Below are 25,968 nucleotides of genomic sequence, written 5' to 3' on the forward strand. Positions count from 1 at the left end.
AGAGTGACTGCAGTACCCTTTTAACTGTAGGGATATAGAGTAACAGAAATCAAGGAGTTCTATGGAAGAACAATACGTGTGCTCAGAGGTACGTTATGATGGGATAAACCACGAATGATTCACATAATTTACTTAGAGGTGAAAACCTATTTTATATTACAGATTCCATGCATTTGCTGAGAGAACTGACTACATAAGTATCCTTGGACCTGTACCAAAGAGTGAAGAGGATGAAGAAAGTTTATCTACTCAGAATTCAAGAAAATTGAAAGGAAAGGTGTCTTTAGGTAAAGATAATAAAAGGTTGTTCATTCTTAAAACCTTCAGAATCAGCATAACTCATTAACTTTAGCCAAGCATGAATAAAAATAAGCATGAGCAGTGCTCCCTATTCACTGTTGAGGTCTCTGGGTGAGAAAGGAAGGGCCACGTATGTACTCAGAACGAGAAGGGAGACAGGGACAGAGCTTTGTGCGTATGAGGCCGTGTTTAAACTACAAAAATCACTTTGAAGTTGCTTACTTTGAAGTACAACTTTGAAGCAACAGACTTAGCAACTGTCTACACACGCCCTCCTTTGCAGTTAAATTTCGAAGCAGAGCACTATTCCATTCCTGGGAATGGAGTAAGGACTTCGAAGTTGGGCTCCCTTAGGCCCTGGTCTGAAGTAAACTGAATGTTCTGAAGTAGTTCATTTTTCACTCATTAAGCATATGAATTGTAAAGGAGTGAAAAAACAAGACATCTTGCATTTGCCGAATAATGATACTCAGTGGGAATCTAGAAGACTCTCAGATGTTCTCATCTGTGAAATAGCCTCTTTCAATTCATAAAACGTGCTGAAGAGTTTCAGTTTATGGTCTCCTTGCACTGCAAACGCACCAGTATCATCAGAACCTCCATGTTCTTCTCTTCAATTTACATGAAATTCCACATTCAGAAGAGCACATCTCTATCTCAGGCCATGTGCACACTACCACCTATGTTGGCAAAACTTCAAAGTAAGGCAAAACATGTGTAGACTCTCTCCAGGCCACTTCAAAGTGGCGCCTAATTTCGAAGTTAGTTTCTAGTGTAGACACACCCTGAGAGAGAGATACAGAGAAAAAAACAAGATCATTGTGTTTGGAACGAGGGAAAGGTGTTGCTGCATGTATGCTGGGGGTGTGGTAGGTGCATTTTAGTGGATGGATCTAGGGATGCTGCATATCTGAAATTACTGCAATGCTGCTTTTTCTGAAGATGAATGATGGGTAGTTTTAATCACTCAAAAGTGAAGTCATCCCTTTGAAATGCATTGTATGGTATGTCTTAGTGCTGTTATGGGACTAGAGTTTATAAGTTGAAAAGGAAGCAAACTAGTCTTATGCAATAACTAAGCTTTATAGCCATGGGTATGAAATTGCTGACAACCAATCAGGAAGCTCCAGCTATGTCTAGAGTCTGTATCCTACCAGACCAAAAATATATTAGCATGATTGCTCTTTTCTCCCTTGTCAGATGTCTCTTGTTTCAGGGTGTCACCTTGAATGATGCAGACCGCAATAATAATAAAAATGCTGATTAGCTGCTGCTGTGCTTACAAAGTGTTTCTTCAATATGTGGAATAAACCACAAAAGGAAATAATTGCTAGCTGAGACTATGTCTACACCAGTGAGCTTTCAGCAGCACAGTGCTTGTATAGCCACTCTATTCCAGTAGGCGAGAGCTCTCCCATCAACCTAATTCATCTTGATGAACGGCAGCAGCTGTGTTGGCAGTTCCCGCTCTTCCACTGACATAGTGCTATGCACTCTACCGCTTATGCTGATGAAACTTACATTGCTTAGGGCTGAACAGTGACAGAGAGATAGTCCTGTTAGTCTGTATTCTATCAGAACAAAAAAGCAGTCCAGTAGCTCTTTAAAGATTACCAAAATAATTTATTAGGTGACGAGCTTTCGTGGGACAGACCCACTTTTCAGATCATACCCATACCAGAAAAGGTTGCTTAGGGCTGTTTTTTCACACCTCTGAGTGACATCAGTTTTGCCGACATAGGTGGTAGTGTGCACATGGCCTGAGATAGAGATTTACTCTTCTGAATGTGGCATTTCATGTAAATTGAAGAGAAGAACATGGAGGTTCTGATGACACTGTTGCGTTTGCAGTGCAAGGAGACCATAAACTGAAACTCCTCATTACGTTTTATGAATTGAAAGAGGCTATTTCACAGATGAGAACATCTGAGAGTCTTCTAGATTCCCACTGAGTATCATTATTTGGCAAATACAAGATTTCTTCTTTTTTTCACTCCTTTACAATTCATATGCTTGAATGAGTGAAAAATGAACTACTTCAGAACATTCAGTTTACTTCAGAGAGGGGCCTAATTCTCACCTCCTGTGGTCATTCAGAAAGTGGGCAGGAGACACTTCTGAATCAGAAGAGGGTTTTTGGATAAGGTGATGATGGAAAAATGATAAGGCAGTAGAGAATCAGGGCCTTGGTGTTCATAAGCCCAACTTCAGTGAAGACATTGGAGCTGCTGTCATTTATATTGGATTAGACTTGGCTCGGCATGGAAAGGTTTGCTCATTCTTTTCAAACTCTGCTCCTGTCTTTCAAAGACTATATCATGGCTTTGTTTTGTATGGTATCTTATCTATCAGTGCTAAACAAATAAGTATGGGGTGAGCCCAGAAGTCCCGTGGTGGGGAGCTGGCAGGGGCACAGATCCCACCAGCAGCCCTGCAGCTGCGGGGAACCAACAGGAGTGGAAACCCTGCCCCCCACCTCCAGGCAGCCTGGAGGCAGGGAGCTTGATGAGGGGAGCCCAGCCAGCAGTCTGGTGGCCCCCATGCAGAGCTGCCGGGAGGTCTGACCTCCACTCATCTGGCAAATCCCCTTATTCAGGACCATTCAGGTGCCTAGGGTGCCGGACGAGCGAGGTACAGCCTGTAATATGGTTATAAATAGCAGAGAGAAATTAAGATACATAGGCAAGGAAGATGCAATTTGAGATGGAACTTGAAGAAAATGAGGGCTCATGAAATGAAAAGATGGTAGGAGTTGTGGAGGAGAAGGATTTACGTAGGACGAAGGGGTGTTGCTCAGACTGGGGGGCAGGAACAGAAGTGTGATCAGGATTTGCTGAGTGGCATGGCAGGGAAATATGACCATGTAGGCTTTCAAAAATGAGGGAGCTTTGGACTAGACGAGAGGTGGGAAACCTGCCATTTGAGGGCCTAATGGGGCCCATCAGGGTACTATGTGTGCCCCACAAGATATTTTGTTTACCGTTGCCAGATTCTGCTTGGTTTCCTTCTGCTTAGCTTTTTTCCTGCCAGTATTACTAAACTGACACTCACGTAAAGAGCAAGGGCACATGAAGTGAGGTGAATGCTGATTGCATGTAACATTGACTTGGAGAGCCATGCGTTCCGTCTGCATCCTATGGAAGTACTGCTACAGATCAGTATGTACACCCCACGAATTCCAAGTGCGTAAGTGCAGTTCGCAAAAATACCCTATCTTGGGAGACTGTGTTGGAGATAATCTTGTGGCCTGCTTAGATGAAGGAGGGCCACTCATGTGGCCCACTCATTAGCCTAGGTTGCCCAGTGCTGGACTTGACTGACATGACTAGAGACTCATGGTTATCTGAAGTGGGGTGATAGTAAATAGGTGGGTGAGCTAGGACTTGGAAAGGTCATAGCAAGGAAGTGTCAGTAGATGGAAAACATATATCAGCACTTGGTTTTCGTGACAAATCTGCGGGAGAGCATATTTCCATATACACAGTCTTGTGGAATAAGTGTATTCCAGGGTGCATTTGCTAATGTTTCTACCTAGCATGCAAACAAAAAATATATTGTAATTCCACTTGGTTGTCCATAGTTGAGATTCCATGAAGAGAAGTTCTGAGTGATTATATATTTAAAGGCTGAAGCAGAAAAGTGCTAACTGTATTTTGGACTGATTTTTAAAACAGATAAATTATCTTTGCAGGTGGTATCTTCATAGGGCAGAGGGGGCGGGACTCCTCCTGCCTCAAAAGCACCAGCACAGCTTCTTCAGGGCTGCTGCTTTGACCAGGAGCCATAACATGCTCTTGATCCTGTTCCATTGTGGCAGCGGGTGTTCAAACAATGAATATGCCCAGTCTAGCCCCGTGGGCCTCACCTTGACCTGCCACTCCCTCCATGTCTGGGGTTGCCAGGTGTCTGGTTTTCAACCCAGCTACCCGGTTGAAAAGAGACACTGGCATCTCTGGTCAGCACAACTGACTAGGCTGTTAAAAGTCAGGTTGGCACAAGGCTGGCAAGGTCCCTGTAAGACTGTGTGTGGCTCCAGGAAAGCAGCTGACATGTGCCTCTGGCTCCTAGGCATAGCAGCAGCCACAAGGGCTCTAAGTGCTGCCCTGACCCTGAGCACCAGCTCTGCAGCTTCTGTTAGCCAGAGTCTGCACACCATCCCCCACCCATCAGCCTCCAGCCCTGAGTCCATTTCTATACTCTGAACCCTTTGACTCCAGGCTGGAGCCCACTCCTGCACCCCAAACTACTCAGCCCCAGCACCAGCCAGAGCCCTCAGTCTAGCCCCGGCACCCATCTTCCTTACCCCAGCCCGGAGCCCCCTTCAAGACCCTGAACCCCTCATTTTTGACCCTTTTCTGGAGCTTGCAGCCCAACCCAGAGCTTGTACCCTCTCCCACACTCCACACTGCCTCAGCCTGAAGACCCTCCCACACTTCGAACTCCTTATTCCCAGCCCCAGCCTGACACTCCCTCCATGGCCCCAAATCCCTCACCCTGGCCCCCCCTCAGTCTACACCCCCATTTGGATCCTTCACCCCCCTCCCACACCCCATCCCACTGCCCCAGCCCTGAGCCGCCTCCCACTTTCTGAACCTCTTTGCATCATCCTGGAACCCCTCCCCTCAGCCAGAACCCCTCATTTCTAGTCCCAGCCCAAGCCCTTTGCCCTCCTATGCTCCAATCCTCTGCCCCAGCCTGGTGGAAATCATTGTGTAAGTGAGGGTGGGGGACAGTAAACAACGAAGGGATGGAGTGGGGCAGGGCCTTGGAAAAGGAGCGTGGCAGGGTGGGGCCTCATGGAATTGGTGGGCAGGGAGTGGGACAAGTGTGTTCATTTTGTATGATTAGAAAGTTGGGAGCCATATCCAAATCCCCATTCCCCATGCTGATATGGCAAGAACAACCACAGAGCTCTGCTGCATAGTAGCATATCGACTGCAGAGTTCACTTACATATAACATCCCACTGGCCCTCTCCCCAGTGGAAAGCAGATTAGGATTTGACCTAGAAAGAATACCCCTCTGCTATTTAACATTCCACATGTGTAGGCACATGTATCTCCAGTGCTGTCCTGTCTACCTGGTTAGTTTTCGCAGTGCTGCCTTTAAACATAAATACTTCAAGGAAGGCTGCTGTGTTATACTGCCACACAGTGGCTGAGGCAGGGATGCAGGAAGAAGTTAAATTCCCTATCTCTGAGCAACTGAAAATGTCTAATTTTCTTGCCTTTGTCTTTTCGCCCTTTGTAAAGCCTGATCTGAGTCAGATAACCACGACTGAATTATATTCCAGGCTTGTCTGTGAATTAATATTAACAGTCCAGTGTTTTCTGTAAATTCTTTGCTGTTTCTGTGGCTTTTAAAAATGCTGTTGTCTTGGCAGGGCTTTTGGTTTGTTTCACTGGTGGTTGTAAGCTAGTTTGGTATCTGGAGGTTAGAGTAGCTTTAGAAACAGGCTGCAGGATGGGATAGCTGCTGGGAGGTGAGACTAGAACAGGTAGCTTTTTGAATAGGTGTCCGGATGTTCAGCAGTTGGGAGGTGAAAATTGGGTGCTAGTTGGAGATAGTATGTTAGTTGTAATATGCACGGAGACATGATAGAAGTTATACCCACTTTGCTGTACAGAAACAAACCAAGCTAAAATGCTCCATTCATTGTTATTTTTAGTTGTTATTTTTTGGTCTTTTTAAAAAAAATCCTTTTAGCAACGACTACTTTACATTGTAAGCCCTTTCAGGCAGGAAATCACATCTTTATTTGTATTAAAAAGTCCATGTTAGGTACTATAAAAAGTAGTTAATAATAAAAGGTTTTTAAATGTCTTGAACCTAATACTAAAACTCTGTTAGTAATTTTTGAAACATTACTTATTGTTGGAGGAGTTGGAAGACAGTTACATAACTATTTTACCCTTTCCAACATCCATTACAAGGACTGCTTCTCTTCCTTTGATGTTCGCAATTATCTCAGGCAAGACACTTAACAGCCCTTCCCCCCTTCAGTTCTATATTTTTGATTTGTCAGTTTTTATTGCAATTTGTTTTGAACCTCTGAGCTATATAACTGAGTCTGGACTGAAAATGCTATGGATCTGAAGAAGTGGGTCTGTCCCACTAAAGCTCATCACCTAATAAATCATTTTATTAGTCTTTAAAGTGCTACATGACTGCTGTTTTGTTATGATATTAAATATTAGCTAGGTATGAAATAAAAGCTTATCATGTAAAGGAAATAAGCGGCTTTATTAACTATTAGTGTTATATTTGCTTAGTGCTGGTATAATTCTGCTGAAATCAGTGGAGTTATTTAGGCACAAATTTTGGGCAACACTCTGGTGAATCAGACAGAAGAAGACTTAAGTTTAAGCTCAACTCTCATTCTTGCTCCTAGTGGAGAGTAAATGTAAAATCTGTTGGCATATTTATCCAGCATAATTGCCTGTTTCCAGTGTAACCCCCTGGGTGTTATTGGGTTCTTTCCCTTTGTGAAGCAGAACTGTTGAGTTCTTCAGCTAGATCCAGGGAGACAGTTAAACTGACAAGCAGTTCTGCTGGCCTGGGTCAGTGGTTGATTCCTCCCTACCACCACCCCAAGCCGATGCAGTACATACGTGCTTGAAAATCAGGTAAGTGTAATAAAAGGAGGCACCAGCAGCATTGCTGTTGAGGGCTGTTAATATTTTGTGGAAAAATGAATATTAAGATGGTCTCAACAGGAGAGCCAGCATTGGAGAGGAGGGCAGGAGAAAAGGAGGATGAAGAAAAGGACAGTGTGACTAAGATTGCTTGGGAGACTTCATGTCAAGGACACAGATGTTTACATTATATTCATATTTGTGTGCACGGTGGGGGTGGAGGTTCCCGGGGGGGCCTCTAGGAGCAGTTTTTTCTTCTTGTGCTTTTTCAGGTGGAGGGAGATGAGCGTGTGAGGTGTGAGGATTAGCCTAATGAGATAGGTTGGGTAGAAAAAAGGAAGAGCTAATCCTGTCAGTTGGAGGAAAATGGGATTGCCGGGGATGATGCTGTTTCAGTCTTTGGGGAGGCTGGGTTGATGTGGAGGACCAAATCCCGGGTAGAGCCTGCTTTGACATCTTTGCTTTGGTCTTGTAAATTCTGGTTGTTGCCTGGGTAAAATATATTCTGGGTTTCTGGACTGTAATAATATACATTTCACGACAAATGCCTTTATTATCTAAAGGATTTGTCGACAAGTATAGCTACTATCAAACAGCTGTTTTATTTGGTTACACAATGCTTTCACATAAAAAATTGATACGTCAATAAATATTTTACTGTGTAATACTGAATTCAATACATGTACCATGCTAGAAACATTATATGTACAGTTATTAACCCTTCAGGATCCTTTTCCTACATTATTAATCACCTGTAATTGACAATAATACTTGCTAAGTCACTTAGGAAACCTAAACATTTCCCATCAAACTGCTTAAATATGAATGTACACAGTAAACTCTTTCATATCCGGCATTCTGTCACCTGGAACTCTCAAATAACTGGCATTTTAACCATTAGTAAATGTTAGTTACGTTTGCCATAATTACAATGTAGTGGAAGTAAATACAGCAAATACAGTACAAGTTTACAGTGTGGAATACTACTGTTGTTGTTAAATAAAGTACCCTGCATACATTTTTGTTTCTTAATAGCTAATTTCTTTTTCTGTAGTGTTCTGCATTGCTAGGTATACCTCTCTGTGGCTACATCTGTACTAGCCCAAAACTTTGAAATGGCCATGCAAATGGCCATTTCGAAGTTTTGGGCTAGTGTAGACATGGCCTACTATCCAGAATATTTGAATATCTGGCAACCTCCCTGTCTTGGGGCTGCTGGATATGAAAGAGTTTACTGTACATACAGTCAGGTTTCAAAAGATTTAAATTAGAAAGGCCCTGAGAAAGCAGCAGAACAGTTTAAAAGTGGCTATCTTTCAGCTTTTCAACAGAAATATTTAAAACCTTCACATAATTAAATCTGGACCCCGTTTTAGTAGGAGATGATTTAGGAAGGAAATATCTTTTTTCTGATAAAATCAATGGACGTATCAGAGGGGTAGCCGTGTTAGTCTGGATCTGTAAAAGCAACGAGGGGTCCTGTGGCACCTTATAGACTAACAGAAATGTATGAGCATAAGTGTTTGTGGGCAAAGACCTGCATCTGACAAAGTGGGTCTTTGCCCACGAAAGCTTATGCTCATACATTTCTGTTAGTCTATAAGGTGCCACAGGACCCCTCGTTGCTCAATGGAAGTAGTTCCCATTTGAGTTGCATTTGTCAGTACAGTTCAGTACCTCTGGTACTATGGTTCATAACCTTTACTGTAGACTGCACCCCTTTGGTTCTCAAAATATGTTCTTGTGCCCCTTATCAAAAATCAAAAATGTTAGGTGGGGACCTATACACTTTTAAATCCATATTAAATATATGTAAAATAGTTTTATGTTATTACTCGCCACAAATAATAGTACAGTAGGCATGCAAAAATACACAAGTACTACCCAGAGACGTTGCAGAGTTTTGCTCTAGAAGTAAACTGTAACTGATGTGCTGACAGTTAGTGGCTTCACTGAATTCACGCATGGGTTTGATGAAACAAAGTAGCTGTATTTACGTGTTTGTGCTTAATTTGTGTTTTTTGATGATTTACCTTCTAAAAAGATCTGGCACGTCTTGCACCCCCAGAAAGAGCATCATGTACCCCCATGGGTGTGTACACACCAGGTTAAGAACCACTTGTCTAATACATGTGATTAATTTGTATTTGTTGGTTTTGCTTCCACATTACTGTAGTTGGTGCATGTGTAAAGGCCTGGTAGTTGTAGTTGATAGCAATTTTATCACAAATTTATTTTCTCATGTTCTGTTTCAGTTTTGCCAGCTCTTATGCTTGATGTGTCTTAAAAATGAAATAAGACTGAATCACGTGTTTTGATCAGAATATTTTTCTTGATCTTCTAGTATCAATGAGAGATGTCTGATTTTTAGGTTTATGCTGTGGAATGTTTCAATTTGCTTGAGGTTTTTATGACTTTTGGGGAGATAGATTTTTTCCTTGGTAAAGTGTATTGACTAAAACAGAACTCTTGAAATACAAGAGGATACCAGGTGATGGCACTGTAGAAAAACACATTATAAAAGATTCTGTGCAAAATTAACTGCATCTTACGTTAAAACTGTGTTGCTATATTTGCAAAATATGTACATGTTGTTCATCTGTGACAATTATTGGATATTTATTGAACAGGTGAAATGAGTGGGTTTGTTTGGTGTAGATTAACTGATTTATTTTACTAGAGATAGGCTTGAATATGTTAAGGCTTGAGTATATTATCAAGCATAGCATGTCCTGTAATTGCTTTGGGTGCACTGGACTGGACCAGCAGATGTTGAGATATAGCTGGACTATTTGTTGTTGTAATATGTCATTTAGCATTAGGCAACTGATTTGCTTTTACAGAAGAGGAGCACTTATGATTCAATACTTTTATATCTCATATGTTCTATAATGCTGTTCTTGCAGCTGATCCATATTACAGTATTAGGTTCTTAGAGGCCACGCTCCCTAATTTATGCACAGAATTGTGTAGTCTTCTTGAACCAGAACTATATGTGGTCTCTATTTTTCAGTTTTGAACTCGTAGCTTTTGTATACATTAATTCTGTTAAGGAGCAATTTTAAACTTTTAACCAAGAGCAGAGTATTTCCTGAGTTTTTAACATTGTCTTTAGTCAGTTCTAATTTTGGGTTTTGCATGGAATAATGTATATTATTGACACCTTTCTGCCTAATTGAAACTGTTTTTAGGTGTCATTAGTATCCCAATAAATAATATTTTGGGTAGATCTAGTGGGAGGGTAATTGTATATTTCTAAAATTTTGCTCTTTGGGAACCGCTCTAATATTTGGTAAAATTACAAGTACATCTGCTCAATAGTTTTAGGAATTTGAAGCAACATAAAATGTCCGCTTTTTTAAGATTTCAGGGTAGGGCTTTCTCATACAAAGGCTGATTTCAATTAAAAAAAAAAAAAGAAGTAAAGAACAAAGGGCTGGAATTTCCTCTTCTGCATTAAAACCATTATGAGAATTCCATTAGAATTTTCTTGATGTTTCCCCATGCTGAGAAGAAGGATTTGCCTGTCACTATGGGAAAGGCCACAACCTAAATCCACCAGCCCTTCTAAATCCAGGAGGCTGTTCACCTCTCTTTTGGAGCCCAGATGCCTAAGCCCGGGCCATGCATCTCAAATGGAGCTTTGTTGCTGATGGTCCTCTGCTCATAGGTATTCCTTCAACACCTTTTAAAGGGGAAAGTTCCCACTGCAAGGTAATAAAGTGGTACCCAGGCAATGCCATTAATTTTTTTAGGGTGGTTTAGCACATGTAAATGTAACAGCCTGGTTTGTCTGAAAGGATCAAGGTCTGAGCATTTATTTCTCTCACAGCAGCTGGTGTCAGAGAAGATGTCTTCCTGATCTGGAAGGAGTTGGAGGAGGCCAGCAATGCACTGATACAACTTCAGAATATTTTAGCCGAGTCTGATCGGCCTGTATCTTGCAAAGGTATTGTTTATAAATTCTTTTGAGAAATATACCATTGTGATCACAATTAATTTGGTTCATTTGTGGGCAGTTCTGGTGAACTCCCAACTCAGTGATGATAAGACAATTTGTTATATGCAGAGCCAGTCATGATATCTGTAGTTACAGTTGCATACACTTATCTTTACAAGCTTCTATGTACACTTTCTTTTAATTTTGTTAATCTTTAACTGTTCTGGGTGAATTGTTCCATGCTTGCTCTTTGCCTTTTGGAAAGTTGGAACGAAAACTATTCCATTGTCTCTGAGACCAAGATTAGCAAAAAAACATTTTTTGTACCAGTGTTAATTTTTACAGCTGTGTTTCTGAGGAGGTTCATCTGTGGCTTGAGAGGTGGGGACTTGAAACCTGACAGGGGATAGCTGTGCAGTTTAGCTGCCCCATAAAAATTCATGCTTGTTATTTGCAAAGGCGTTGTTTTCACTGCAGAGTTCACTTGAGTTGTAACCAGTGCTTTTTTTCTAGGAAAAAAGGTGCCGGAACTTTGCCCCTCCTCCAGTCCTGCTTAATCCCTTGCCACCCATGGCCCCAACCTGCCTCAGCCTTAACCCCCTAATCCCCACGGCCCCAAAATGCTACCAGGCTTTAACCCCACAATCACACCTTGGGGCCCCAACCCACTGCCAGGCTTTAACCCCTCCCACCTGACCTCCGAGGAGGCCCCAAGCCTCAGCCTTAACCTGTCCTCCCACCCCACACTGCCCCAGCTTGCCGCAGCCTTTACCCCCCATCTCCCGTGTAGCCCCTACCTGCTGCAGCCTTTAACCCCCCGCCCCTCCCCGTAGCCATGCTTTCATCCCCTCTGCCCCCTGTGTGGCCCCAACCCCCCTCAGCCTTAAGCCCTCAACCCGCAAAGCCCCAACCCCCCTCAGCCTTAGCCCTGCCCAAGGCCCCAACTCACCTCAGGCTTAACCCCCCACCCACCCACTGAAGCCCCAGCTCAACCTGCCACAACTGTTAACCTGCCTCCCACCCCACACCCCGGCACCAGGCTTTAACCTCCCACCCCATGCCCTGAGCCCTCCCCTCTCCCCAGGAGGGTCAGGTTGTTGTAGGACAGGGCCTGTAATAAATTTAAGTTTCTTTCACCTCTGCATCGCAAACTATTTGTTCTGCTTCATTCAGGACACAGGCTTGGCAGTGAATAAACCAGAGGGATGCAGCGGGGGGAGAGAGGATATTCTCTGGAGTAGTACCAGAGAACTGAGTTCCATTCTGGGGTTTGCCACAAACATCCGGTATGACGTCGGTCAAGACTTTCATAATAAATATGACCAAAGGGCCTGATTTAAGGTTACACATGCAGTTTTAATCCTGTTTCAGGCATAAGGGACTGGCGACAGAGGCGGGTTTAGCTGGCAGAGGCACATCCACACAGCCTCTGCAGTGCTGGCGCACACTTCTGCCACCTTCGAACTCTTGTGTGTCTGTGGTAATGAGCTTCGGGAGTATGGAAATAGGCAGCCATTTGCAATCCCGAGAAGCCCACTTTGCATAGATCTGCTGGCAGCAGTGCTGAGCAGAGCTCCGTGGAAACCCAGCTTCTGTATGTTGTATTGGCAACAAAACTCTCTAGTGTAGACGTAGCCTTCCAGTAAAATGAGAAAGAAGAAGACAGTCTGTCTGTGCTCCATTGACTCTTTTTAACATATTATGCACACACACAAAGCCTATGCAAAGGAGAAAAATACAAATACCTTTGTTTTAAAAATATGCACACAGACTTGTTTTAAAAACAATTTAGCAGAGTTTGTGAAAGGCCACTGATCCAGTCAAATAGTAGTTCCTTTCATATGCTAAGGCCCTGATCTTGCAGTCAGATTGCTGTAACTATAATTACTCAGTGACTCTATGTGGAATTCTGATCAGTATTTTCAAAAGGGATTGCCTAAAGTTCAACTCCTAAATCCATACTTAGGCAATTAAATTCCTGGCCTAATTTGTGAAGTGCTGGTCATCCAACGGCTCTCATTGGTTTCAGTAGGATTTATTGGATGATCTACACTGTTGGAATCAGACTCTATTTACGTATCTAAATATGGAGTTAGAAGCCCAAGGTTGGCCTTAGGTTTATAAATTTTGGTCTAAATATCCATATATTAGTCTTCTTTTATTATAGCTTAAAGAAACTCTTTGGTGAGCTACGCTAAGTACAATAAGTTTTGTGTATTTTCAAATCAGCAAGCAAAACTGATCCTCCAGTGATTGAGCCAAAACCCGAGGATTATATAACTTCTAAGGAGTGGTTGCAGAAGAATGGCTTGAAAGCTCAAAAGTTGACCTTATATGAAGCACTTGCTAACTGCACTTTTCGACACGCCGACGGGGTGGTTGACATAAAAGCCAAGCCAGAGGATGAATCTTTACAAACCAATGCTGTAAGCACTGCTGAGATTCTCTTGAATGCTGTGTTCTTTTTGGCTTCTGTGTGCTTTTCAGACTTGCAGTGAAACTCCACATATGAGTCTTTTATGCAGCTTGTGGTCTGTTTGTAGCCCTGTTCTTGGAGGATTATAATAAAACCTTGTTAATAGAGTAGGATGGAAAGGTTTGTAGGTGAAATGGAGTGGAGGTGACCCTCTGCTTGCCCTGGAAGGGCGTATTAGATTCTCTTCCCCCATTCATCTTATAATCTGCCGGGAAGGGTTGGGGGAATGGTTTCACCAATAATTTGTTTTTCCTTAACTTCGTGACTCAGTAGAATGGGTAAAGGAATGTTAGTTTCTTCTCTGTTCCAGTTGGTCTAGGACAGGTAGAAGTCCCAGATGCTCCAATACTACTGGGTTTTACAGAAGAGTGTTCAGGGCTGGGTTATTGTGTGTTTTGCTTGCTCTACCCAGAGCACTTCTCACTGTACTGCTTCTCCTGTTCTTTCTAGCTAAGAGCAGGCCAAGGAGGACAGGGAAACAGTACCTGCTGATTTCTTATCAGGAGCTAATGCCTTGAGCAGGCTTGTAGTCTGTAGCTACTTCTGCAGCGATGCAGTTGCAGCAGGTATAGATCCCTGCCTTTTAAGTGCATTATCCAAATATTGTTCAGCACATTGCAGAAATCACCTTATATAATGTGTATTTCACAATTGTTTGCCCCTGTAGGAGACAAATAAGAAAGTAATCCATGCAAAATACTGTGATAAATTTGTACATACTTACTGGAAAGATGGGTCTGTGGTTCATGTGTATGTTTCTGCTGAGAAATACAGGCAATATGAAGAGAGAATGAAGAATGCTCTTGGACAAATGGAAAGAAGGTTAGTTGGATTTCAAATGAAATCTGTTCAAATCTTTGCAGTGAACACCAGTAAAAATTATGAAACAGGAGCACTTAGTATTCATTCACTAGGAAAGACTGATGCATCGATCGAGTTGTTTTGTAACTTTACATTCTTCTGTTTGAGTGAGAGGGAAAACAGCCTATTTTAGGCCACTAGGAGTGTATGTGTCTGATATTGAACATACATAGGTATATTTCCATATATGTATGTGTGTATATATATATATACATATATATCTGTATCTCATAGAGTTGAAAGGGACCTTGAGAGGTCATCAAGTCTAGTGTCCTGCACTCACAGCAGCACTTGTCATCATCCCTGACAGTTTTTTTTTTTTTAAATCTATTTGCCCCAGGTCCTTAGATGGCTCCCTTAAGGACTGAGCTCACAACCCTGGGTTTAGCAGGCCAATGCTCAAACTACTGAGCTATCCCTCCCCAACACCAGTGAAGTACGTTGATGTAAGAAGATGAAAAATTGCCTATTAGTAACAGGTGCTAAGGTACTTTCAGGATCTACTATGAATTGAGATAGGCGTCTATTCCATCTGTCTCTGAACTGGAAGTTTCTTATTCAAATCAGATGCCAGAGTAATACATATTGAGTCAGATAGATGATAATTCACAATTTGCACATGTATAACACCTTCCGTTTGAGAATTGCAAGTGTATCTCCTTGTAGAGGAGCCACCAACAATTGCAGTCCCTTTGCTCTTCTGAGCACAGATTGCTCCCAGGTAGTAGTACCCTCTGCAAAAAGGTAGAGGGGGGTTAAGCTATGGCCCTCTGGGACATTACAGGAATCACTTAGATTAGTAATGGTTTGTGTTCACCACCTGCTTTGTAATCATGGGTGCCTTAAAAGGTACGAGCTATGACTTAGAGCAGTGGTGGGCAACCTGCAGCCTGTGGACCACGTATGGCCCAGTGGCGTAGCCAAAACAGAACAGTTGAGTGAGCCCTGACTTTGGGTGGGCGGTGATGGAGGAGAGGGACCGGAGCGTTTGGTCTGCCGTCCCCCAGCTGGCTTTGAGGAGAGGGACGGACATGCTGGCCAGGGATTCCAGGCCCCAAGGACGTACCTGGGGAACAGGGTCCGTGTTCAGGGGCTTGTCCTGTTCTGTTTGCCTGCCTGGCACTCCAGCCCAGGGTCAGGATCAGAGTGCAGGTTCTAGCCCTGCTCCTGAAACTCCCCAGCTAAAGCTCCAGGCAAAGCAGGGTAAGCCCCCATGCCCTGATCCCACTTCTGGCTGGAATGTCTGGCTAGTGCTTCATCCTGCTCCCCAGCTGGAGCACCTGGTGAAGCAGGGTCGGACCCTCCCCTCTGGCTGGAACATCTGATGGAGTGGGTTAAGCCCCTGAGCCCCAAGCCTGCTCCCCGGCTGGAGGATGGAGCAGGCTGGTGGAGTCGGGCAAGAGCTTGGACAGGAGCAGAACTGTGGAGGGATGTGGACGTGGGCCTGGATGCAAACTGGGTAGGCCACAGCCCATTCAGGCTCACCCCTAGCTACAACTCCGAAGCAGCCCATCAGGGTAATCTGCTGGCAGGCTGTGAGACAGCTGGTTTATGTTGATAGTCTGCAGTCATGACCGCCGCCTCACCCCCCGCAGCTGTAGTTTGCCATTCCCAGCCAATGGGAGCCATGGGAAGTGGTGGCCAGCATGTCCCTATGGCACTTCCTGTTTCTTGCAGCTCCTATTGGCCAGGAATGGCAAACCACAGGCAGTGGGAGGTGTGGTGGGCCATGCCTGGGGATGGTCAATGGAAACAAACAGTTTCACAGCCTGCCAGCAGGTTACCCTGCTGGGCCACAGATTGCCCACCACTGTCTTAGACCTAATTACACCTTGCAGGAAATCCCCAAAAGTTCTTCCATCCCCAACTCTCCCCAAATCCATCTCCCCAAGTTCTTAACTACCAGACACTAAAATTAAATTGGAAGTGATTAAAGTCACTAAATTAAATTGAATAGGAAACACATAGCTCATTGTAGTTCACTAATAAACTTGTTAGATGCAAAATCTTACTTTAGGTATGAACTTAAAGTCAGAGACCATCCTTTTTTACTCTGACTTGGGTCTCCAGCCTTCTTTAAATTCCCGTCTATCCTTTTAGGGTGTGCCAGGAAGTTTCTAAAAGCTAGCTGAGGACCAAGAGCTGATAGTTGCCGGTTACTTAAATGGAGGCTCCCACAGGACAGGAGTCTTTTTTTTTTTGGCCATTCTTCCATGGAAAAGTACAAAGTTCAAAATGGCTTTCACTACTAGGTGGTATGGTCACATGTCTTTTTTGACCCACCACCTTCTAGATTTACAGCACAAACAAGGCTTTTTGCAACTTGTTGAGTTGATCACCAAGCTATTAGGCTTCTGGGGCACCAGTAGTGGCTCTCAGTAGTACATTTAACATTATAAACAGATTCACATTTTATATTTCTGTTTTCACATACAAGAATGGCACATGAACAAAAATAGGAGTTACAGATACAGCAGATTGTAACATTAAAATTGAGAGGTTACATGACGTGCTTTGTCCAAAGCATCGTCAGGCTAGGCATATTTATATTCATAAGCCAGTTTTCATAAAGCATGGAGGGGTTGTCACACATGACCCTTTTAATGTTTGTCTGTTAGGCATTGTTCTCATTGTAACAGAAATAACTGTGTTCTAGCATTTCTCTGTAGTTTTTCATGTTTCTTCCCACCGAGTGTATCAGTGTCTGAAAGTAATTAGAAACATCCAGGGTTTTGTTATTCCTTGGTTTATCCTACCAAAACAAAAAGCAGTCAAGTAGCACTTTAAAGACTAGCAAAATAGTTTATTAGGTGAGCTTTCGTGGGACAGACCCACAGTGGGTCTGTCCCATGAAAGCTCACCTAATAAACTATTTTGCTAGTCTTTAAAGTGCTACTTGACTGCTTTTTGTTTTGATAGTGTATAGACTAGCACGGCTTCCTCTTGGTTTATCCTGTTTTCATCATCTTCTGATAGAAATTCACATGCTGGTGAAAGCTGCTAGCAGAAGAGATTTGAGTGTCAAGGTTTTTATATTTCAAATCATGAAAATCTGCATAGATTTTCTACTTTAAATGGCTTTCCCATTAGTTTTGAAACCTTGGTACATCAAATGGTTTTATGAAATGCTTTGTGAGAAAATGTCATTCAATAGCAATGTGAAGAGATTCTTTTGTTTTATGTGGTATCATTCTCTTTTAATTGGTATGGGAGTAATCTTTATCTCACTGCGCTGCTTGTTAATAGTCCACACTGCAATGTATGTAGATTTTACAGCTCTCCAGAGGAAGCTAGATTGGAATCATTTAGAGCCTCTGAATCAGGAAAATAATTTTGTTTAGAAAAGCTTTCAAGCACACATTTAACTTTAGCTTGTGTTTAAAACCAGTTAATTTAAAATTAAGTATATAGTTAAGGTGCCAGTTCAGTAAGGAATTTAAACATATGCCTAACATGACAATTGTTTTAAGGGAATAGGTTTCATGTTGACAGAGGTGGGAAAAGTACTCAAAAAGATACCTGCGTAAAAGTACACCTGGTTGGGATGGGGAGGAGGAATGTGCTTAAGTACAAGTCACTGGTGTCCTCCTGAAAAACTACTTGAGTAAAAGTACCCACACACACATGCATGCACACGTGTGTGACATCTTGATTGTACTCAAGTATCCCAAAGTGAACTACTCAAGTAATTTTTGGGTACCTTTTCTATCTCTGCATGATACTCAATCAGAGCCTGCTCATTCTGGCAGATTATTAGTTTTGTAATGTTACCATATGCTGTTTGCTGCCTGTATGTTTCCAAAATATTATTGAAATGTCCTTCACACCATGACAGTATTTCAGGTGACCAGATTCTTTTTTTAGGGTTAAATGGCTCCAGCGGGGGAGCAGAGGACTCTTTGGGAATGTGCTTGAAGATTGCATCTATATTCTCATTGATACCTCTCAGTCAATGAAGGATAAACTTGCCCTTGTGAAGGAGAAAATATTTCAGCTCATTCAGGTTAGATAAGATGGGGATTCCAGTGACTTGATGTGTATGGCAATAATAGCACTTACAACTGGTTGAAGCTTTTATTTCCTCTCCACGTTGTTTTCAGTTAAATTTAGCCATTTACATAAGAGGAGTGTTTTGCAACAACATTAGATTTGACTAAAAATGCTCTGAATTCAGGTTCCTGCAGCAACAAAGAGCAGCAGTTGCAGAGAAAAATCAAGCAGTCCTGTAGCACCTTAAAGGCTAACAAATTTATTTATTAGGTGATGAGCTTTCGTCGGTAAGACCCACTTCAGATTTTCAGATAGGAGCAGACAAGTAGAATCCAGGGTTAATACAGTGGGCGGGAAGGAAAGAGGAAAAAAGTGTGTGTGGGGGTCACCTGTCACAAACAGGACCAGTGGAAAAAGTAAATTAAGTGAAGTAGGAGGGGTGCCATTCCTGTGAATATCAAAGGTGGAGAAATTGCCCTTGTAATGTGTTAAATAATTGAGATCTCTGTTAGGTTCAAGGTTAAATGTGTCAAACTTGCATATGAATTCCACTTCAGATGTCTCCCTCTGTAATTTTATGGTAAAATCCCTTTGTAGAAGAATGGCTACTTGCATATCCTTTGCTGAATGTCCAGGGAGGTTAAATGTTCCCGTACAGGTTTATGTGTATTCCATTTCCTGATGTTGGGTTTATGTCCATTCATCCTTTGGCACAGACATTGTTCAGTTTGCTCAGTGTACATGGTAGAGAGGCATTGCTGGCACATGATGGCATGTTTCACAATAGTGGATGTGAAGGTGTATGAGCCCCTGATGGTGTGGCCGATGTGGCAAGGGGGCTTGGTGCAGAGGTAGGTTCCTGGGTTAGTGTTTTGTGGTCTGAGGTGTGACTGCTCTTGAGCATTTTCTTGGATGGAAGCTAGAGGCATGTAGGTAAGAACAGTGGTCAGTGGGTTTCTGGTATGGAGTGGTATTAATCTGACAATTGTTGATTTGTACTGTGGTGTCCAGGAAATGGTCTCTTTCGTGGAATGATCAAGGCTGAGATTGATGGTGGTGTGCAAATTGTTGAAATCCCTGTGGAATTCTTCAAGAGTCTCCTTACCGTGAGTCCACCAACTACTATCCTTACTTACATGCCTCCAGCTTCCATCCAAGACACATCACGTGATCCATTGTCTACAGTCAGGCCCTAAAACACAGCTGTATTTGCTCCAATCCCACCAACAGAGGCAAAAGACCGACAAGATCTTTATCAATCATTCATACAAGTTAATTATGCACCGGGAGAAGTAAAGAAACAGATTGACAGGGCCAGAAGCCAGCTACTTTGTGACAGGTTGAAGAAGGAAAATAACAGAACACCACTTGCCATTACTTATAGCCCTCAGCTTAAACCTTTCCAGTGTATCACTGACAGTCTAGGAACTGTACTGGAACATGATCCCTCACTCTCACAGGCCTTGGCCGACAGGCCTGTTCTCTCCTACAGACAGCTGCCCAAGCTCAAGAAAATGCTAACTAGCATGAGTCCATGGCTGACTCATAGCTTTACCCATGTTTAATTTTCTCCTCTGCCTGATGAAGGAAAGGGATTAGAACTTGGATTTCTCTCATCCAAGGTAAATGTCCTCATTACCAGATTACAGAGTCATTCTCACTCTTTCCCAACCCAGTGGGTAGTTGCAAGTCATAGTCACTCGTGACAGAATTATAAGCAACCAAAGGGTCTTATAATAGAAATGTCACACAAACTTAAGAATAGGTAATGCCACTACCTCCATCTAACATGTACATATAAAGAGTGCTTATTATTTATTGAGTTTATACTGTCAGTTATGCATGAATGAAAACTACTCTTGTGGATGTTCATCTCCAACCTTAACATGAGTTGGTCTTTTTTATTTTTTTAATATTGAGGAAGATGCAACTTACTGTCTCTTACAGGAACAACTGAGACACAAAAGTAGATTTAACTTTGTGAAATTCGATGCTCAAGCAGTAGCTTGGCAAGAGAAACTTGCTGAAGTTAATGAAGAGAATTTGCAAGATGCTTGGCTTTGGATCAAAGAACTGGAGGTAAAATAGAGAGGAACATATCAAGAAGCATGTATGAGCTAAGTTACGCTTACATCTCTTATTTGTATAAAAATATTCAGTGAATTTGACTAGTAATCTGCCAAGTTTGACCATAAGGCATTCTAGAATGCAGTCGTATACAATGGTTGTATAGAGTTTGCATTTGGTTTTTCTGGAGCTGAGAGAGTATTGGAGTCTCGTGTCAATGGAGTTTTTTATATTGGATGTTTATAACAGGAAAAGCATGTGCTTATGGTACTAAAATTCTTCAGTAATATCCCTGTATATCTACTAATCCAGTGGTTTATTTGTGGAATTCCTGGTACGCCAAGGTGAAGAAGCCACATAGCAGTTTTGAAGCTGTGAACTAATATAAAGAGACTATCTTAATACATTTAGTAAATTGTAACAAATCACAGGAGAATTTCTGTGAAATTATGCTACTTTACCATGTGCATCTTTCTGACCAGCTGACACTCAACATGTAATTTACCCCATCTCACTGCTTTGTTGTTGTAGTTTGTTCCTGTAGTTGTTAGAAAAAAATGATGGCCTGTTTTAGCCGTTTAACAGTATTTCGTGTATACCGCTCTTTCTCTTTTGGGTTTTTAGGTTGGAAGTTCTACAAATACACTCAGAGCACTTCAAATTGCTCTTGCTGATAGTGACACTCAAGCCATTTATCTTCTTACTGATGGCAGACCTGATCAGGTATGAGTGAAACAAGAAAACAGACATGGAGTCAGGTCTGTCCTATCCATAGGACGGTTCAGGGCAGCCGCCGCAGGCCTCATGCTTTGAGGGCCCTGCAGGGCCCAGGCCAGCCTGGTGGATTACTGCGGAGACCTGCCACTGTCAGCAGGGGCTGGTCCTACTCCCCACCCTCACCGGCGGCAGTGGAAGCCACAGTGACAGGAGTGATCCAGCATCCTGCTCCACTCCGCTGTCTCCCAGCTGGGTTGCTCCGCTTCACCACGGTGGTGGGAAGTGGTGCACCCCAGCCCATCCACTCACCTGACTAGCAAGACGTTGAGCCAGGCTTTGAGAATGGGAGAGGAGAGTTCTGGGGCTGGTTTGCTTCATTCCCGATACTGTGGTGAGTGTGGGGGGCCGACCCCATGTTGCTGGCACCAGACCCCTCACCCTAGTAATGCTTCGGATCGCATGGCTCGGTGGAGGGGGTTTAGGGAAAGAGGTAGAGTGAGGCTGGGGCAGAGCAGGGATGGGGCAGGTGGAGGCAGAGCAGGAGCAGGGCTTGGAGAAAGGGGTGGAGTGGGGTGGGGCAGGAAAAGATGGAATGAGGGTAGGACAGGGGTGTGACTTGGGAAGAGTGCATGAGAGTGTGGGTGAGGTTTGGGGAAGGGGTGGAGTTAGGGCAGGGCTGGAGCCTGGGGAGGAGGGGGGTGTCTCACAACCACCACCCCCTTAGGACAGCGTTGGATGGAGCTGTGTGATGATGTGCTGGTAGTGGCAGGATGCCGAAGCACAGCTTTAGGGATGAAATATTATCCAGGAAAGAAATATTATCCAGGAGATTGAATCTTTTGAGGGCATCTGTTGAAAAGTTAATGAATTCTATCTCTGAACTAGTGCTGGTGGGGATTGTGGGTTTCTATCCTGAACTCTTTTAGAACAAGCTTGTTTTATCTGACGTATGGCATCTAATTTAGTTCAGCGGAAAGCTTTTTTAATGATCTGGCGGTTGACTAAAAAGCTGAAGGGATATCTTACATGTAAGGTTAAATAGTGAAATTTGTTATAACATATTAATAGAAAAATTCCCATAAATTAAAAAGGGAGAAAAATTGAAAATCTGACAATATATTTGGATTTTAAGATTCCCGTTGCAGTTATTACTGAAACCTTCCAGTCCTGCGCTCTGCATGAGGACCAGAAGGTGAAAATGACTAGTAAGAAGATGACCCTCCAACTCCAGTACCTTCTCCCACCCCAAAATTCCACTCGCAAAGTAGACATGTGGATCCTCTCCCATGCCTTTGCTGAAACTACACTGTGGCTGTTCCACCCATAGGGAACTGAAGTCGTAAATACTGTAGACAGAAAATTAGCTATTGAAAAAAGTCCATAATAGATTTAAGTCTAGTCTCTATGCTACCATAAACTGCTGTTTGTGTAATGTATAACCTCTCTTATTGATCACATTGAGTCAGATTCTCATCTCACGAAGTACAGTTCTGGAAAAAGGGTGGGCAATAATTTCCACAGAGCCACTCCATGTTTTTGGTTAAGTCATTATGGTCCCCAGAAGAGGCAGGACCTCAGAGCTGAGGGTAGGGAGAGTGTGCATGTGTGCAAGAGAGACAGATTGCGTGTGTGTGAGTCAGAGACTGTGACACACAGATCGTGTGTGTGTTTATGCGACAGACAAATGGTATTGAGTATGTGTGACCGGGTGAGACAGTATGTGCCACAGAGACTGTGTGTGTGGCAAGATGGAGCGTGACAGAGACAGTTTCTGTGCTAGCTGCTGCCTGGCAAGTTTCTGAGAGATGCCATGCACTGTCTCTGTAAGACACGAAAGCTCTCCCGCTTTTCTTGAGCCCTGCAGAGATGGGATATGGGGTGAGGGGTGAGGTAGGTGTGTGTGTGTGTGTGCGCGTGTGCGCACAGGCCTGCTGTTGGGGAGTGGGGAGGTTAAAGGGTGCATGTGCCCTGGGGCATGGCAATTCAAACAGGACCCAGGGCTGCTGAATGCTGCTGCTGTTCCTATGGCAGTGATGGCATCTGGAGCCCCAGACCCTTTAAATTACTGCTGGAGCAGTGTTCCGCATGGCTCTGAGGGCTGCGGGGGTTAGGGCAGGGTAAGTGGGGAGTGTCCAGTGCCACACTGTGGGTGGTGCTGAGGGCTGACTACCCTGTCCCTGTCCCTGTCCCTGTCCCTGTCCCTTCCCCTTCCCCTTCCAGGAGTGAGGCTCTGGCTCAGCACCCCCCCCCCGCCACCTTCGGGTGACCATCTGTCCCATGTCTGGGATGCCAAAAAGGCCTCCCTACTTATTCTTTAAAAGGGACCAGTTGTCTCATATTTGGGCCCTCCCCCGCTGACCTTTTCTGCCAGCAGCTGTGCAAGCTCAGCTGCTGGCGGGAGTCACTTCCCCAAGCCTTGGGGTAGCGGGAGAGCATGGGCACCTGCCGCGTCCCTGCTGCTTCCCCGGGGCTTGGGGAGTGCCAGTGGCTGCCACTTCCCCGGGGCGTGCTGGAAGCTGCTGCTTCCCCAGGCTCCCAGGGAGGGCTGGGAGCTGCTGCTTCCCTGGGGCTACAGGAGGGCCGGGGGCTGCCGCCTCCTTCTCAGCCCCCCCGGGGCTTGGTGGAGCCGGGAGGAACCGCCTCTCCCCCCCCCCATACCTCACTGTCCCATATTTGGGAGGTACGGTCGCCCTACTCCCCCAACACCTTGCTTGGGAGACTTCAGAAACTGTCAGTGCTCCCCCACCCCTGGCATTTGTGTGTGTGTGCGCGCAAGCATGTGCGCGCGTCTGCGTGTGCGTGCGTGTGTGCGTGCACGCACGCCATGAGGGGGAGTGAGAGAGACAGAAAGAGAAAAAAAGAGACAGAGACTGTGTGAGCTGGCGGCTGGAGAAGTCTCAGCAACAGTCCACTGCCTCTTAAAGAAAGATGCTCATTTCAGAGTAAACCTCAAGTTGCAGCTGGTTCAAGTCATCCTGAGTCAAGCTGTATCCCTGCTCTGTGGAGATGGGTTACAGGCAGAAGGGCACACCCTGGCATCAGCACACCTCTCTTCCCTCCTGCCCCCTTCCCTTGACCTCTGTACTGCACAACTACCAGGAAGGTCCTAGGAGGTGCTGTAAGGATGGAGCTGAACTCACATGCCTGTGCGAAGTGGCCCAGATAAAACTATTAGATGGGCTGGATCTGGCCCATGGACAATATTTTGCCCACCCTGTTCTGGAATAACTTTAGAGTCTTGGTTTATGTAAGTGGAAGTGAAATCAAAATTTGTGACGGTACTTTTTAGTATATGAAGCTGTGTTATTTTAGCTCAAAGTGTCTTGAGATTTGAGAAAATACAGTGCCACAAACAAAAACTGAAAGGAAAGCAGCTCTTGTTCAGTTACAAGTGCTATAAATGAGACCAAATTGAAATGTTATGTTGTAATACATAGTAAAAACTGGCCATTATGCTGATAAGGGCATTTTTTAAATAATTCATTTACTACACCAAGGAAAATCCAGCTCAGTTTCAACATTTGGTATTCAGCAAAGTCTCTCTGCTACTTAGATTATAAACTGAGTTCAATGATACCTGAAGTGCATTGCTTGAGCTGACATGATAAATCAATAATTCAGGTGGTGTTTAGTGTTGTACACCAGGAAGGTCTTGGCTGTTTAGAAAAAGTGCAAATATTTTTATGCCTGGTACAAAAGGGATTGGTACTACAAGTAATGCCATATCCAATGACATTCTGTGCAGTGTTTGCTAAATAGTTGTTTAACTGCACTATATTTAACACTGTTTTATTTTTTCAGCCACCAAAAACGATTCTGGAACAAATCCTACTCCATCATAAAATCCCTATTCATACCATATCTTTCAACTGCGATGATACAGAGGCCAATAAATTTTTGCATGAACTGTCAACTGAAACAGGGGGACGATTTCATTACTATAATATTTATGTGACAGATCCTGAAGCTCGAGAGCCTATTGTAGTGAGTATTTCAGACTGAATTTTGGAGCATGAATCTTTATGGGAGAGCTTACATATATGTGGCTTGATGGGTATGTAACTTAAAAAGAAAGGAGGCTAATAACTTAATCATGGATGGGCAAAAGTGATCTTAAAGCACCAGGCCTGGCACTTCTCAGTGCTAGAATTATTACCAAACCTACATCAAAAATAACCATTTAATTTATATTTATATGGGTACTGTTAGTTTAAAATCATATGGTAGTCAGATTCTTCCCTGGAAAAAGCAGGTATGATTCCTGCTGTCTCAAATGGGAGTTATACTTACTCCTGAAATAAAACTGATCTATGATTTTATCCTAACCATAAAAGTCCCATTAATTAATGAGACCATATATAGCTAAAGAGAGTTTCATGCCTAAAATTTGACATACATTTGGGGAGAGGACGCACCAGATCGGTAACCACTAAATTTACAAAAAACTGCACTGACCTACCAACTGTAACTAACAAGCACAATCTAAAAATCCCCAGTAGTAAATTTATTTGTGGACTTTCAGAAATATTTATAGGTTGTTTATTTTTTTAAGAAATATTCTTGTTTTTAATCAAAGCATACAACCAATTAATTAATTCCCCAAATGCAAGGAGAAGTAGAAAAAGAACTAACGTAATTAGGAACAAGAGAATAGTATGAAATTTTGTACATCACAGACAGTAATTTCAAGCAAAATTAGAAATAATGCAATACAAAATACTCCATACGATATACTAGATGCCCTTATAGCTGAGCCAGTCAGGATTATGACAATCCAGTAGGTTCTGCAAAGGTGGGTGGGCTGCAGCTTGTGTCACCCCATTCTGTGATCGTACATTAGTTGAACAATATTGGAGACATTTTTGGAATTCACTCTCCATGCTATCTCCAGTCGAAAATCTGTTCTCCTTCCAGGCATGCTTTCAGGGCCATCTTTTTACCATAAGTTTAGGAGTGGGAGGGACATGATGAAGATGGAATTTT

At 43.3% G+C, this 25,968-nt stretch overlaps 1 protein-coding gene across 1 annotated transcript in view; it reads left to right on the top strand.

The window, feature by feature from the left end:
* Positions 1–25,968, top strand: part of VWA3B (von Willebrand factor A domain containing 3B) — a 123,939-nt gene that overhangs the window by 34,940 nt on the left and 63,031 nt on the right. Inside the window, exons 9-16 of the mRNA XM_074983284.1 lie at positions 163–287; positions 10,767–10,883; positions 13,104–13,300; positions 14,018–14,172; positions 18,076–18,214; positions 20,149–20,280; positions 20,893–20,991; positions 24,787–24,969. Coding sequence (XP_074839385.1) covers positions 163–287; positions 10,767–10,883; positions 13,104–13,300; positions 14,018–14,172; positions 18,076–18,214; positions 20,149–20,280; positions 20,893–20,991; positions 24,787–24,969 — 1,147 coding nt within the window. The remainder of the gene's footprint in view (positions 1–162; positions 288–10,766; positions 10,884–13,103; positions 13,301–14,017; positions 14,173–18,075; positions 18,215–20,148; positions 20,281–20,892; positions 20,992–24,786; positions 24,970–25,968) is intronic.

Source organism: Carettochelys insculpta, chromosome 1, assembly GCF_033958435.1.
Source record: "Carettochelys insculpta isolate YL-2023 chromosome 1, ASM3395843v1, whole genome shotgun sequence".
In the NCBI taxonomy this organism is placed as follows: Eukaryota; Metazoa; Chordata; order Testudines; family Carettochelyidae; genus Carettochelys; species Carettochelys insculpta.